At 30.6% G+C, this 15,401-nt stretch overlaps 6 protein-coding genes across 6 annotated transcripts; 3 read left to right on the top strand and 3 right to left on the bottom strand.

The window, feature by feature from the left end:
* Window positions 1-4: 4 nt before the first annotated feature.
* On the bottom strand, window positions 5-3,782 carry grp (serine/threonine-protein kinase grp). Its single transcript, XM_069121273.1, has 8 exons — window positions 3,500-3,782; window positions 3,272-3,421; window positions 2,897-3,120; window positions 2,494-2,814; window positions 1,997-2,200; window positions 594-841; window positions 364-498; window positions 5-273 (listed from the first exon to the last, which is right to left on the bottom strand). Exons 2-8 carry the CDS (start codon window positions 3,331-3,333, stop codon window positions 55-57), a joined length of 1,413 nt encoding a protein of 470 aa, XP_068977374.1. The 5' UTR covers window positions 3,334-3,421; window positions 3,500-3,782; the 3' UTR covers window positions 5-54.
* A 427-nt stretch (window positions 3,783-4,209) lies between these two features.
* Window positions 4,210-6,032, bottom strand: noi (splicing factor 3a subunit 3 noi). Its single transcript, XM_069121843.1, has 2 exons — window positions 5,688-6,032; window positions 4,210-5,629 (listed from the first exon to the last, which is right to left on the bottom strand). Exons 1-2 carry the CDS (start codon window positions 5,898-5,900, stop codon window positions 4,337-4,339), a joined length of 1,506 nt encoding a protein of 501 aa, XP_068977944.1. The 5' UTR covers window positions 5,901-6,032; the 3' UTR covers window positions 4,210-4,336.
* A 1,194-nt stretch (window positions 6,033-7,226) lies between these two features.
* Pfdn6 (prefoldin 6) lies at window positions 7,227-8,348 on the top strand. The gene is made up of 4 exons (XM_069121787.1): window positions 7,227-7,443; window positions 7,657-7,726; window positions 7,825-8,020; window positions 8,087-8,348. Exons 1-4 carry the CDS (start codon window positions 7,441-7,443, stop codon window positions 8,214-8,216), a joined length of 399 nt encoding a protein of 132 aa, XP_068977888.1. The 5' UTR covers window positions 7,227-7,440; the 3' UTR covers window positions 8,217-8,348.
* LOC138184104 (COMM domain-containing protein 2) lies at window positions 8,343-9,718 on the top strand. The gene is made up of 6 exons (XM_069121786.1): window positions 8,343-8,483; window positions 8,552-8,798; window positions 8,865-8,942; window positions 9,022-9,104; window positions 9,183-9,356; window positions 9,437-9,718. Exons 2-6 carry the CDS (start codon window positions 8,732-8,734, stop codon window positions 9,641-9,643), a joined length of 609 nt encoding a protein of 202 aa, XP_068977887.1. The 5' UTR covers window positions 8,343-8,483; window positions 8,552-8,731; the 3' UTR covers window positions 9,644-9,718.
* Window positions 9,719-9,998: 280 nt separating this feature from the next.
* On the top strand, window positions 9,999-11,955 carry Lop2 (long wavelength sensitive opsin 2). Its single transcript, XM_069121781.1, has 8 exons — window positions 9,999-10,259; window positions 10,335-10,573; window positions 10,647-10,753; window positions 10,840-10,946; window positions 11,034-11,181; window positions 11,259-11,369; window positions 11,441-11,607; window positions 11,701-11,955. The coding sequence occupies exons 1-8, from the start codon at window positions 10,084-10,086 to the stop codon at window positions 11,813-11,815; spliced, it is 1,170 nt and encodes a 389-aa protein (XP_068977882.1). The 5' UTR covers window positions 9,999-10,083; the 3' UTR covers window positions 11,816-11,955.
* Window positions 11,954-14,572, bottom strand: Lop1 (long wavelength sensitive opsin 1). Its single transcript, XM_069121782.1, has 6 exons — window positions 14,388-14,572; window positions 13,767-14,098; window positions 13,348-13,595; window positions 12,994-13,252; window positions 12,745-12,911; window positions 11,954-12,675 (listed from the first exon to the last, which is right to left on the bottom strand). Exons 2-6 carry the CDS (start codon window positions 14,088-14,090, stop codon window positions 12,540-12,542), a joined length of 1,134 nt encoding a protein of 377 aa, XP_068977883.1. The 5' UTR covers window positions 14,091-14,098; window positions 14,388-14,572; the 3' UTR covers window positions 11,954-12,539.
* Window positions 14,573-15,401: the final 829 nt, after the last annotated feature.

The raw sequence follows: 15,401 nt of genomic DNA, 5'->3' as shown, positions 1-15,401 counted from the left end.
TAAGTTTTAAAAGAGTATAAGAAAATTTATTACAAAATTTGATTGTATACAATATTAAGGCATGCATTCAGTTGCCACGGCAATTGGCCATGTAATAGGACCTTTTAATATGATTTCTTCTAATAAAGATTTAATTTTTACGAATATTCGTTTAAATTCTAGACCACAGCCTTTAGACAAACGAAAATCAACTAATATCTTTCCATCCATTTCAAACACATTTACTTTAAAGACTAAAGGCATCTTTCTTCTATCATTTGCTGTTACAGTAATCTGCAAAAAGATAATTATGCAAATTATTAATTATTTATAATTGGTATCTCAATACATAACTTCAATTTAAATGATAATTTTATAACTTACTGTGCCAAAATTATTAATACGACACGTATAATTTTCATTTTTTAAATAATTTAGTAAACGTTTTACAGTTGTTTCCAGGTCTGTTTTAACAAAAAATCTTGTCATACGTCGCACTAACCGTTGGAAAGTATTTTGCTATAAATGTAAAATCAAATTATAGGTGATGAAATATAAATTTTAAGTAGTTTGAGTGTTTATACATTAGCAATTCTAACAAAAAGATACATTACCTGACTTGCTTGAGTAAATTGTTTATTTTGTACTTGTGTGCATAACAATAAATCTTCTATATGCGCAGGTTGCGAGAACGAAAATCCAGGTCGTTCTTCCAAATTAATTTCTACTGGATTAGCATTTTCTACCCCAGGCAATTCAGGTTGTGATAAACAGAATCTTGTTAAGTTTTCATCTTGTATTGCTTGTCTTCTGTTTTCAAAATCTGTTTCATCAGGCCTAATGTATCCTTCTACACTTCCAGCTATTATACAGAAATTTAATAATTTTATTGACTATCATTCTTATATTTATTTATAATTTATATGCTATTCGAAATTGTATCATAAAAATACAAAGAAAAATAAATCGATACATTCACTTCCTATATATAAAAATTCTATACATAAAATACTGTTTTATCTAGAACTTATAAATATATATATGTATATATATGTATATATATTACACACATACACATCAGTGGAAGTAGTTAATATTTTATTTGGATGCATAATGCCAGTGCTCTTTGCTTTGGTAATCTAGCTTTATGATCCTTAATTAAAATCATAGAGCTGTATTACCAAAGTAAAGGCAAAAGCTTTGATTATCTTGAATAATTATAATACTGACTGCATTTTATTTTGTATGTCGGATTAAGGTTGGAATTTTGAGCGTTCGATGAACCTTTACTCAAATTTACCATCGCGGATATAGCCGATGTTTACCGGTACAAATGGGTACTACAAGAGGATAGGGTGGTCGAGATGCCGATGACAACGAATTCAGGTTCGACAACGAATCCACGGTCCACGGGATGACTAGTGTCAACGTAATACATGATTCTACTAACTAACTAACTAACGAACTAACTAACTAACTCGTAATCCAAATGAAACTGCCCTTATATAGTCCTTTTCACACTCCTTGGGTCAATCTCTGTTTTTGAGGAGAGCTGCACAACTATTTTCTACTTCCGTTATTACCGTGGGTACGTTCGGTGACTCATTATGTCACCTCGAGCCCAAACCCATCGTCATAAACCTTAAGTGCCATCATAACTATTTCTTCGTTTATTGCTTAAATGTCGTTGTCGTAAACATCTGGATTGGGATATTGAGTATTCCCAAACATTCTAAAGAAAGGTCCCGATAGTCCTTTCATCTCCGACATGTATATTTAATGTTCAGTAATAATAAAAATAAAGCTATTACCTACTTACTTTTTATGACAAAAGTTGTATTCAATATCCACTCAGTTAGGTACCGAGTTGCTTTGAGTAATTTAATGTGTACTCAGAGTCACTCAGTACCTGACTAAGTAAATATTTGTTTGATCATACCCATAGTAGACCTTTTCAGAAAATGTTATATAGTATAAAATAAAATAATATTTTGTGTATGCACAAATTGACGCATACCTTCCTGGAATTTCTTGACGAACCATCTATGTTGCTTAATATCCTTTACAGTATATCTGGTTACTGGTGAGTGCATAAGAACATTTTTTAACAGAGACAACGAAGAATTATCCAATTTTTTCCATGGTGTAAGAGACATATATTTTCCATCTCTCCATGCCATATACTCTGGACAGTCTGCCAAGGACTGATCCCAAGGCAGTTCTATAGTTCAGATACGGACCAGTTAAAAACTAAGAAATGTAAGTTATGCATTAGAATTAAACCATTACACTACAAATTACAGAGGTCTGCATTTTACAAATCATCATGGATTATTGTTTATATCGACAATTTATATAATGTATTTATAATTACATTTGAAGAATTTAATATTTTGAACTTGTTTATGTTAGTTAATTAGACATATTTACATGTTAGTATCTACTGAAATTTACCATTCAGACAAAATTAGTTTTTTACAAAAATTTTAAAACAAATTTTGTTGTAAAGATTACCTCCACTCAGTAAAGCTACAAGAATTATACCACATGACCATATATCAGCTGGTTCTGCATGATAGGCACACAATAATACTTCTGGAGCAACATATGGTAATGTTCCACATCTCTTTTCTAAACGACGTTCTTTGCCTTGTAAACGATATATTGTTGCCAAACCAAAATCAGAAACTTTCAAATTATCATGTTCATCTAATAACAAATTTTCTGGTTTCAAGTCCCTGTGTGCAATACCTTTGCTGTGCAGATACTCTATAGCAGAAATTAATTGTTTGAAATACTTTTGTGCTTCCCAAATTGGCATACCAATATCCGGTTCTATTTTAAATTAAAAGAAAGTTTCATTAACAGTATTGAAATTTTTGGAATTTTGTTTCACATAAACAATATAATATTTTACCAATTCTATCAAAAAGTTCTCCACCTGATGCATATTCTAAAAATATATATTCCATAGTAGGTTCACTACGCTTTCCAAAATACTGTATAATGTTAGGATTAGAGAGCATACGGTGAATTGTAGTTTCTTTACGAACAGTTTGATGAGCATCTGGATGCTTTTCTAAATCTACCATCTTCATAGCAACAGCCTCACCTGTAGTCTTATTTATAACCAATTTTACTCTGAAAATAAAAATAAAATTTAGTGGTAGTAACAATTTTTAGTAGTAAGAATAGTTTTAATAAAATAAATATTTAATTTTTTAAAACAAAAACTTTTTATTAATCTGAAACGAGAATTATTTTTGTATAAATTTGAAATATAGGAACTTACTCGCCAAAAGCCCCTTCTCCTAGAGTGTGTCCAAATATCCAACCATCTACAAACTCCGTCATTCTGCCTCAGCATGCCTCTTTACGATAATAGCAAAAATCTTTGTTCTCTAATATTTCCTCACAATTAGATCATATAACGTGATTACCTCTTCCATAAAAAGAATAATTGTTAAAATAATTGACACAAAATAACGTAATAGTAATTTTGTTTCAATAAAATGCTCACATCATATATCATTTTTTGCAAAAACGGTCGGTCTCTCGAAGCACGTGGTTTTAATCATACCGATGAAACATCGTGCTTTCGATCGAACCGAACGTGATATAATAACAAGTTACATTTAAAAGTATACGTTCATAGAATTGCTTAATTTTTTTTTCTTAATCGTGCTTTATTAATTCTGCTAATAATATAATCGCGCGACAAATTGACAAAGTAAATTAAAATATTTTCTTCTTAAGATCGCAAAACTTACTGTTGCGAAGCACGTTATAGGGTAATATGGTATTCATCTCTAAAACGATGAAGCTCGTACTCTAGAATATCTAGGTATAAAATTACTGCATTCCCATTGGTCGAAGAAATATGTAAAGAACCTTAAATTCCCTGTGATAATTTTACCATAGAGGAATATAAGTTTCAAAATTAGTAATAAAAGTAAATGAAAATTTGAATTTGGCTTAAAATTTAAATACATTGTACCGCTTTCAAGACTTCAGAAAAAAATGTATAATAAAATATTTTAATATTTTCGATAATTTAATTTTGAATCATCTTCACAATTCTTACTAATTTTACTATTATAAAATGAGTTTTTGTTAAATTGAAATTGCCGTTTAAATATTCTAATATGAATAAATTACATGCATACATCGAACTTTACTAATAATAAATATGTAGCTCAAAAATGCGTTTCTTTGAATTCTTATAAATATATTTATTAAATTGACTTTAATACACATAATATTACAAATAATATAGTGCAAATTAAAATAGCAATATAATAACAAATATACAATAGAAATGTATGTGTATGGAGCATTGTAATACGATAAAATATCGTTATAACAGACCTTGTCTTTTTAGATCTTCATATGTTTTACGATTAACAACATTTCCAAGAGAATCTTCAAATTCTTCTTCTTGTTCTGGTTGCCAACGTTCTGCTTGTTTCTGAGCTTTTAATTTTTCCCATAGAGCTAAAGCATCTTCTATTTGTGTTACATTAGCAAAATGTGCAGTATTTGGAATACCAAGGCAACGCATACCATGTGCATGCCTCCACTCTGCAAAGTGTCTTTGGAAAGCTTTTGGTCCTTTATATGTAAAATTCCCACATATTTCACAATTATAACTAATATTCAAGCCATGTAATTTGTATAACCAATATGGTATAGGTTTACCATCCCAACCAAGTGGGAGGTTTTTAGGATTATAAGGTACTTCATTGTCATCTTCTTCTTCTGACTCACTAGCACTAGCTTCAGCATCGGAATCTCCTCTCTCACCTTCTGTTCTAGCTTGTTTTCTCTGAACATTTTCTTTTGTGGCTACACGTTGAGTTGATACCAATTCTGCAAGTTTGTAAACCTGTGCTTCAAAATGTGCAATTTCTTTTTGTTTCTCAGAATTTCTTCCTTTTCCAGATTTTCTATTTCTGTTATTTTTAGCTAATAAATTTGGATCCAAAGATGCTTCACCTTTCGTACTAAAAAGCCTTTGAGCTCTCTCTTCCAATGTACCGCCACACTTTAAACCCAAAGCCATTAATGCAGACTTTAATCTGTCTAAGCCAAGAGATGCAAGCTCCTCCCATGAAGAAAAGGCAGAAAGTTCTAAATGAGCCCCTACATGAGTTAAAGCACTACCAGTTTCCTTCGGCCATCCTGGAAATGTATTGTTCTCCCATTGTGTTTCAAACTCGTTATTTGCTTCTTCCAACTCTGCACTTATGTCAAGTAAAGGTCTAACTCTACTTAAATAATCAGTTAGATATTCTAACAGAGACTCCACGTATTTTTGATATTCAGCATTTTTCCTTTCTCTTGGTATGTCAAATAGATGATCGAAAGTGGATAGATATGTAATATAATCTATTTTTTCTATGCCTTTAAGGTTGATATATTTTTCATAACATTCATGGAGATCAAGATATTTCCCATAACCTTCTTCATCTGTAAATCCAACAAGATTTGAAAGTTCCTCTGTTGGGTTTTCCCTCATTTTGGCTAGTTCTTCGAATTCCACAGACATTGGAATACTTATTTCGTTAGGATGTCGACGATAGAATTCTTTTATAGATTTTAATCTTGAGTAAAATTCAGAAAACTCATTTGGCCCAGAAAGTGCTTGCACCTAAGTAATAAAAAGTTGATTATTAAATTGTAAATAAATTATAAGATATCTAACTTACTTCTTCTTTTCTTTGTCCATCTTTATCTTCATACAAATCTTGCAAATGTGATGTACTATCCATGTACTGATCGAGCAGCATTTTTAACCGATGTTCCGAATTTATACTTTCTCTATGTCCAGGCTTTTTGTAAAGCATTTCTTTGACCATCGCGTCCATTAATCTTTCTCTTTCTTCATGATAACGTCGTTGTTGTTCTAATATTGTTTCCATTTTTTCGAGTCGTATGCAAACAATGCTTCCAATTTTTTTCTTGACAATTGTCGATTACATACAAATTATAGTACAATTCAATATAGACATCATATCATAGTGAAAAATGTATACTATTAACTGTGTTACCATCTAGCGGCCATTATAGAAGACTATATAGTGTTATGAACTGGTTTTGGCATGTGGCTCCCTCTAGCGTGAATATTTTGTATGATAATAAGGTAAATTCTAGTGCTGCGAATTTAACTGTACAGCAGTGCAGCCGAGGCAACGAACAAAAGTTATTTAACAAATTAATTTATTCAATGTTAAAATTATTTATCAGTAACAGCTGCATTCACTCTCAAATTTCGTATTTACTTTCGTTACCATAGGAAAAAATTGCCAAGGTATAAATCGCTCGCCTTCTAATATTGTAAACTCCAATCAAATTAATGTTTATTAGCACTAGTTAATAAGAATTTGTCTTATTGGATAAAAAATAAATCGTAGATTGTCATATAAATTCGAGAAGGTAAATGAACTACTCTGCGACCCCAAAAAGTGAGAATCGTTAGAATTGTTGAATCTTTAGAACCGTCATGCTGAGCTCAACATCTAAATAAATTTCATTACTTACTATAAATATTCAATTTTAAATATAATCAGTTTTAAATATAAATTTTTGTTCAAGTTGATCTTTCTCGTTATGTATTTCTTCATTTAAACATTGAGTTAGTTTTTGAATTGTTTGAAGTTGTTACGCGGGCAGAATGCTTCAGCATTTTATGGGCTGTAACCGCACCAAATTTGCGAAAATCTTGGAAAGGCCACGCAACAAGAAATATAATATAATATATATAATTATAAATAAATAATATAATTAAAAAAATATACTTGAAACTGGAAAATATAAGATAGTGTTGTATCCACCTCACACAAAATGGACTTTACTTATTATATTTTGTTGGCATTTTTTTAAATTCATATCAATTCTGTAATCATATAAATATCAAATTTCATCAAATCAGATATTAAAATTACATTCTCTCTTACATCTTTGAAAAAAAACTTGTTTAATAATTATAATAATCAGGCTGTTTTTTTTAAAAAAGGAAAAGATTATTTATTTTTTATGAAGTTTAAAATTTCATTACTCGGATCTTAAATTTTAAATTAGGTTTCCGAGAGATCGATAAATTGCATTTCTCCATTTTCTTAATTTTTTCGTGTTTTATAGAAATTTTCTATTTTTTAAACATAAAAAATTATATCATTTCTAATAAAGCTAATTCGTATGGTAATCAAAATGTTATTAAATAACTTCATATAGTTGATTTTTATTCCTAATTTGTACATCCCTAGGATTGTGTTTATGCATGTGTCATATGGCAGTACGCATTTAAATTAGTGGAAGAGTTGAAACAAAATAGATTAAAGAAATTTAATTAGAAAGAATATCTGTCTATATATAAAATTTCTTATTTCTTTTATCCTTTATTAGCAAATATTTGTCGCATAGTTAGTCAGAAAACAGGTTACAGAATATTACTACCTCGAAATGGTGCGATACATTTAAAATAGGAAATTAAGATATAAGACAATTGTAATTTGCAACCTGTATATCCAAAAAATTGTGTTCATTTATTTCTTTTTTTTTTTTTTGTAGTAAAATGTATTTAATATTTGAAATATAATGGGATATTTGTGCTTTATGTAACCTAACCTCATTATCGTATAACACTTCTTTATTGTTCTTAATATATTTCTTTTCCAGACAAATATGACGGAAGAAATTCAAAAAAATTTAAAAACAGAAATAGACAAGTACAAACAGGTTCAAAAAGGTATTCTTAATTTCTGTACATATATCATATTTTATGTGATATATCATGTAATTATAATTAATAAATATCCTGTTACACATAGATTCTGTTTGTATCAGATTACCACAAAGCATTGAATCAAAGACAACAGCTGGATGGACAATTAAATGAGAATATCGCCGTCAAAAAAGAATTAGATCTTTTGAAATCAGAGGATGATGTTTTCAAATTAATTGGACCTGTTCTCATTAAACAAGATGTAGAAGAAGCAAAACAAAACGTTGCTAAACGAATGGAATATATCTCTTCTGAATTGTAAGTGACCAGATATAAGAATATCATATATATATAAGATCAAGAATAATTATTTTATAATTTTAGGAAAAGAGTGGAAGAATTAATAACGACATTAGATAAGAAACAAGATACACATCGTGAAACATTGGAGAAATATCAACAGATGTTCCAACAAGCTCAAGTGAAAGCATCCCTCTCTCAACCTAAAGCATAATTTTATACATGAAAAAAATTATATGTTGTCGCTTGTTATGTCAATATCACAAAAGAAAAAAGATCATATAACCATAAATGTCACTATTCCTATTTCTGATTAAATTTGTTAATAAATTTCTTGTGAAGCTTTTACATTATTTTATTTATACAACTGTGTTTACAATTATTTTAAAGCTTGAAAATAATATTGTAATGAAGTTAAAGAAATATTAAAATTATTTAACCTAACTTTACATGTGTTTATATTGAATACTTATTCGACGAGGTATATTCCTATATATATTGCAAAATTTATTATAGACAAAATTTATAACATATTTTTAATATGAACAGATATGAATGGAAAATTCAGTACTTTTTATATCCCAAGAATACAAACATAGTGTACGTTCTACATTCGTAAATATGGCGATTCTTCTATCGTTTGCAAGTTTTGCGATTGACAACTCCGTCATTCACATATCAAATTTAACGTAAATAGTTATATAGTATTATTTTTAATAAAATAAAATTATGTTATTAACATTAAAACCGGATCATAAAAAACATGTATTACTTCTTATAGGACATACACCGCAAGGTATGTAAAATTATTTTTATTGCTGATTTACTTCATTATAAAATAATAATTACGTATCTTTTCCAGTTTTACAGGATTTTTGCAAATTAGCACTAGATTATTTGCAAAAAGGGCCAAATATTAAATTATATAACGCAGCAGCTCGTAAGTAAACACATTTTTACTTATTTATATGAAATAATTAAAAAGAAAATCTAGTGTTAAAAATTTAATTTTTTTCCAGAGAAATTGGATGTTGAAGTAAGTGTAATTAAGAATTCAGTGGAAGGACTTGTTAATTTATTAATAGAGAGTTGTAGATATAAGGTAACATAAATTTTATTAATTTATTTGTATTTCTCTTAATTCATAAAATATTATTTAACTAATATTCAATTTTTCCAGTTAAATTCTGAGGACTTTAGAGATTCAATAATATCTTTAGGTTTCTCTGAACAACAAGAAGTTATATTAAGCAAATTATATAATGTTAAAAAAGATGAAATATTGGATACACTCAGAGATATTGGATTTAAGTTGCCAGAATACCATGATATGGAATGGAGATTTGAAGTCCAGGTATTATATTATTTCATCCTTGAACTTTGCATCTTTAATATATCATATTTTTATATTATATGTAATGTATTTTTTCATAGATTGCTTCAAGAGCATTATTGAAACAAGTTGCTCCTCTCATTACTTTGGATTTATCTATAAAGGATCCTGGCAAGGATGAAAACATTGAGCATGTATTACTTCAAACTGATCCTGTTAATTTATCACACATAACACAACAATTGGAAGAGGCTCTTCAAGAAGGTTACAGTCAGCACATTCGTAGACTTTCAAGAGCAATAAAATGATGACTTTGTAATATAATTATATTTTATGTAATAAAATATATAAATTATATACATAGAATATATTTAAGTCACTTTCTTTTTAGCTGTATATTATAATAAGACATCATGTATTAACTGAATCTATATTGATTATTCCAATTTACGCTTAAGAGCATATGTAAAGTTTCACTTTGATTAGATTATCCTAAATTTAAAATGATGGTAATGTTCATACATCATACTATCCTTTGTAAGAGCAATATAAATGCATTTATTAAGGCTATACATAAATTCATTTGAATATTTTATTGGATGACTTTATTGGATCTTACCATATCAAGCATATAAAAGAAGAGTAGTCTACTTATAGTTGCAGTTGTAGTATGTGAACAGTTAAAAGAAATATGTTATGCAAAATTATATTTTAGTGTGAATTTAAATTCAGTTTGTAAAGCCAGTTTATGATGTATACATTCAATGCAACAACTCCTTGTTTCATTGGAGGCATGCCTCCAAATATTTCCATTTTAACAACTACTACAGAACCACATTTTGCAAGGCAAATAATGCGTTTCAATAATCAAACAGTTGTTAGTAAAGTGCCTGAAGAGATGTTACATTTAATTGATACATATTGGTAATTAGCATATTTGTTATTTTTAATAGCAATGAAGTGCATGTTGATATTATTTTATTAAATTTTGAAATATAGGTATCGGTTTCCTCCATTGGACCCATTATGGCATAAAGTCTTAGGTTTAGTTATGATAGTATTAGGTATTATGGGATGGTGTGGAAATGGTGTAGTGGTTTATATATTTATAATGACACCATCTCTAAGAACACCAAGTAATCTTCTTGTGGTAAATCTTGCCTTTTCCGATTTCATTATGATGGGTTTCATGTGTCCACCTATGGTAATTTGCTGCTTTTATGAAACATGGGTTCTTGGTAAGAAATTTTTATCATATAATTTCGGAAAACTTAATTTTACAAAACTTTATGTTTTAAAACTTTTATTTAGGCCCCTTAATGTGTGATATTTATGCAATGGTTGGATCATTATGTGGATGTGCTTCTATATGGACCATGACAGCTATTGCTTTAGATAGATATAATGTTATAGTGAAGGTATACATGCACATGTACACCTATATAAATAGGTATGTTAATAATTACAATAAGAATAATATGATAAGAATGTGGAATATTCTTAGGGGATGTCCGGAACACCTCTTACCATCAAAAGATCCATAATTCAAATTTTGGGTATATGGTCTTTTGGTTTAATATGGACAATCTTACCTTTAGTAGGGTGGAATAGGTAATATCTTGATTATGAAAATGTATCTCCTATATATGTAAACTAGTGAGTATGCTTAATTATTAACATACCGTACTTATCAATTAGATATGTTCCAGAGGGTAATATGACAGCATGTGGAACAGATTACCTTACACAAGATTGGGTTTCCAAGTCGTATATATTAGTTTATTCTTTTTTTGTCTATTACACTCCATTATTCACCATTATTTATAGCTATTATTTTATTGTTTCAGTAAGTATGTATTTCGAAATTATGTTAATTATTAGTTATATATGTGTAACTGTAATACATTCATTATCATTTTATAGGCTGTCGCAGCACATGAGAAAGCGATGAAAGAACAAGCAAAAAAAATGAATGTCGCTTCTTTACGATCTGGAGAAAATCAAGGTGCTAGTGCTGAAGCAAAATTAGCAAAGGTACCGCATTGTGTATTTAACTTAATTGAAGCGTTAACTTTAATTCTATGAAATATAAATATATCTTTTAGGTAGCACTAACGACAATATCGCTATGGTTTATGGCATGGACACCATATCTTGTGATCAATTACATTGGAATATTTAATCGATCTTTGATCACACCCCTTTTCACAATATGGGGTTCTCTCTTCGCGAAAGCGAATGCAATATATAATCCGATCGTTTATGGAATTAGGTATGTATTTTACGAATACATTAATGCCACCTTAACAAAAAACAATGAATAAAAATTAATGCTAACAATCTATTCTATAAATATACCATATAGTCATCCAAAATACAGAGCCGCGTTAAAGGAAAAACTACCGTTCTTAGTATGTGGCTCAACGGAAGAACAAACCGCTGGAGGGGAGAAAACTTCAGAAGCTGGTGGAAACTCATAAAATGAATCGAAAACTTGAATGTTATTTTATTTTATTGTAAATACATAGAATGTTTTGTAAATTAAATATTATCTGAAAATTGATTTAAGAAGGAGGTGCTCGCAGGAGGTTTTTAAAGGAAATAATGAAATTTATAGGTACAGTTGCTTGCAGAATTTATTTGCTTTTATAAAATTAAGGTACAGATGTTTCCTTCATGTTTCATGGTGAATGTGATGTGCTTACTAATCTAGTAAACATAGAGCTGTTACCTGGTGTACCAAAGTGACCATGTATATTGTTACGCAATAAATGTACAAAATTAAAATCATACCTATGAATTGATGTAAAATGATCCGCATTGTGGTGAGATGCGCATCACGCATTCAATCACAGGCGATTCAAATATTGATCATTTAATGTCGCGTATACAATGACTTCGTATACTGGAGTTGTTCCTTACCGAATTAGATGTGCTGGCCATTAGGCTATACTTCTGAATGTTTGAACAAATTTGATTTAAACTGCTTTAATTTTGAATGTCTAATTGACCACATTGATAGTTTTATTATCGATAAAAAATATTTCTTAATGTTATATCAGGTGTTAATATTTACAAATCGTGTCTGTAATAAAATTTGGTGTTATTCTTACCTAGTTAGGTATATTTTAATCTATATTCTTTTGATTGACCGCGTCACGGTTCGAATATAAGTAAGGTGCAGCCATGGCATATATTATTGTTTTATGCATTTGATTTTTCGTTGTCTGCAACAGTAGTTGTACCAGAAACAGTAGATGTAGCGTCTGTGGGTGCTGGTTCGGCGGCGCATGCCAATGATGGGAATCTTGCAAACAGTGCAGCTCGGTATTTCGGGTGGCTGGAAGAGAGGAAAAGGAAAAGAAAAGTTTAATTTTATATTGATTTAAACTTATGTAAATATAACTACCTAATTCCATAAACGATCGGATTGTAAACTGCATTGGCTTTGGCAAATAGAGAACCCCAAATTGTGTAAAGCGGACTGATCTTAACGAGGCTGAAGATGCCAGACCAGTTGATGACCAGATACGGGGTCCAAGCCATGAACCATAAAGAGATTGTCATAAGGGCAACCTAGAATCATTATAAAATATCCCGTTATAAGTAAAGAAAGTTTAAAATAAAATATTCATTACATTAGAAATTTATTACATACTTTTGCCAATTTACACTCGGCACTAGTATTTTGATTTTCAGATGATCGCAGAGAAGCTACGTTCATCTTTTTGGCTTGTTCGCGCATATTCTTCTCGTGGGCAGCTACCGCCTGGATAATGAACCAGTAACTCCAAATGATGAGGAACAGCGGGAAGAAGTAAACCCAGATACTGTATAATAGGATGTAGGAGACGGATACTATATCTTTGCTGAAGTAATCAGTGCCACACGCGGTCATGTTACCTTCTGGTACATATCTAAAAAAGAGAATCAAGTTTCGTTACTCGTAATCAATCCTCGAATGAAATATTAATAACACTTATCAAAATATTATCGCGATCAACCGAATTACCTATTCCAGCCAAACATAGGTGCGATAGTCCAAATCAAGGAGAACAACCATATCCCCAGTATACGAAGGAGAGCTCCGTTAATGGTCAATGGCTTACCAGATAAACCTTTGACGATCACGTTGTACCTATCGAATGCAATCATCGTCATCGTCCATATGGAGCCACATCCGAACAAGGAGCCCAACATTGCGTAGATTTGACAGAAGAGAGGCCCAAGTACCCATGTCTCATAATAGCAATTGATCACCTGTTAAACAACAAATTGTATCAAATTTATTCTATATGCTTGAGTTGCGATAATATTTCTAATGGTGATACAGTATACTATACAGTTAGTCGATACTATACAGTTGAGATATCACTTTTCGATTGGAATTATTTCAAGGATCGAAAAAATAAAAATTGCTTGTTTACGCACCATAGGTGGAGACATGCAGAACATCATAAGGAAATCGCTGATAGCAAGGTTGATTACAAACAAATTACTTGGCGTGCGAAGACTCTTCGTCGAAAGGAATATATAGACGACCATGCCATTTCCCGAAACCGAGATGAAACCAAGCAGACCTATTACAAATCCAAGGATTCCATGCCACATCGGATTTAGTGGTGGAAACTGATACCAGTGGGCGTCGATTAGATGGAGCATATCAGGTGGAACCCTGTCAACCACCGTTTGATTTGCAAACCTTTGGGCTCCATATGTGTAGGCTTCATAACTGGGCCCCGAAACAGAAATCATCCTTGAATCTGTAAATGTTCAAACACCCCCTTAAAACTTTGTGCTTTCTTTCTTTCCTCCTTCTTTCCTTTTGATTATTTAAACATTCAAATAGTTCGAATGAATAGTTCAAAATACAAAATGTTCAACAATAGATGAAGTACGATAGACTTATCATTTCAAATCAAATTTGCCCAAGTCTAGGTTCTATCATCACTATAAATAAGCTATGTAACATTATCAGAAAATTTTAATGCACAGACTTTCCGAGAACACTTGAAATGAACGAAACACCATCACTCCGTTTCCGTTTCTCACCTTTAGGCTACTTGGAGAAAATCGTGGTAGAACGAACTAATCCAAGTACACGTCTCAGTTCGATTTCGGTTGACCGCGATAGATTTTTGAAATTTAACAGAAGGTTGTAGGTAGGCTGTTAGGTCCACTGTTGGATGCGGCTCGTGTCACCGCCGTTCGACTTTCGTTTAAATATGAACCGACTTCTTACTTCGACCCTGCCATATGTACCCTTACGTTTAGTTTTCTATATGTTGTTACGATCTAAGACGGTAAACAGTCTTAAGAAGGACTTTATTAAGTTAACGAGGATTTAAGAATACCTTTGGTGTATCTTTAGTGCCACACACAGAAACCTTACAACGCTAAAGTAGGAATAGAACACGAAAAATCGCCATATCCTTTTGATACCCTTCTCCTACATCTTTTATATTTAACTTCGAACCATAATCCCTACAGTATTATCCGCCTGCATTCTTAGTTGTTTGACATACATTCAAAGAAAAAAACGAGAGACTCTTGTTCGTTCTTTCGCCTTCGTCTATTCCTTCGATTCGAAGAATGAAATACGATAATTAAGCGAATATATTAGTAAACTCGTGATTTCGGTATCTATATAAGTTTTATGTAGATTTAAACTTTAATATGGTTTCATGCTATAAGAAGCTTATTATAATAGCGTATGTAATGTACTCTTCTTCTTTTTCATTAACTTGGATAGTCACATTCTTCGAGAAACCACCCTTATGTGGTTTTCTCAGACATTAACTTCTTCATAAATCCATATATATCATGATTACGTAATATCATTCACGTTCTTTCATAGTACTTAAATCGAAACATAGAAATAATATAAAAATAATAATTATTATATAATCATTCATTCATGTACATATGTATCTATTTCAAATTTAAAAATACATTTCGCGGTTCAAGTTTAAATAATGAGAAATATCGAATTCAGTCACATGGTGCATAATACACAGGTAATTTAATCTTCCCATTCTTAGGGCTAAATTATTTATGATTCGCTGA

Source organism: Bombus flavifrons, chromosome 10, assembly GCF_040668555.2.
Source record: "Bombus flavifrons isolate JBK064 chromosome 10, iyBomFlav1_principal, whole genome shotgun sequence".
Classification (NCBI taxonomy): Eukaryota; Metazoa; Arthropoda; class Insecta; order Hymenoptera; family Apidae; genus Bombus; species Bombus flavifrons.
Note: the sequence above shows the minus strand (reverse complement) of the source record. Positions and strands in the feature narration are given on the sequence as shown.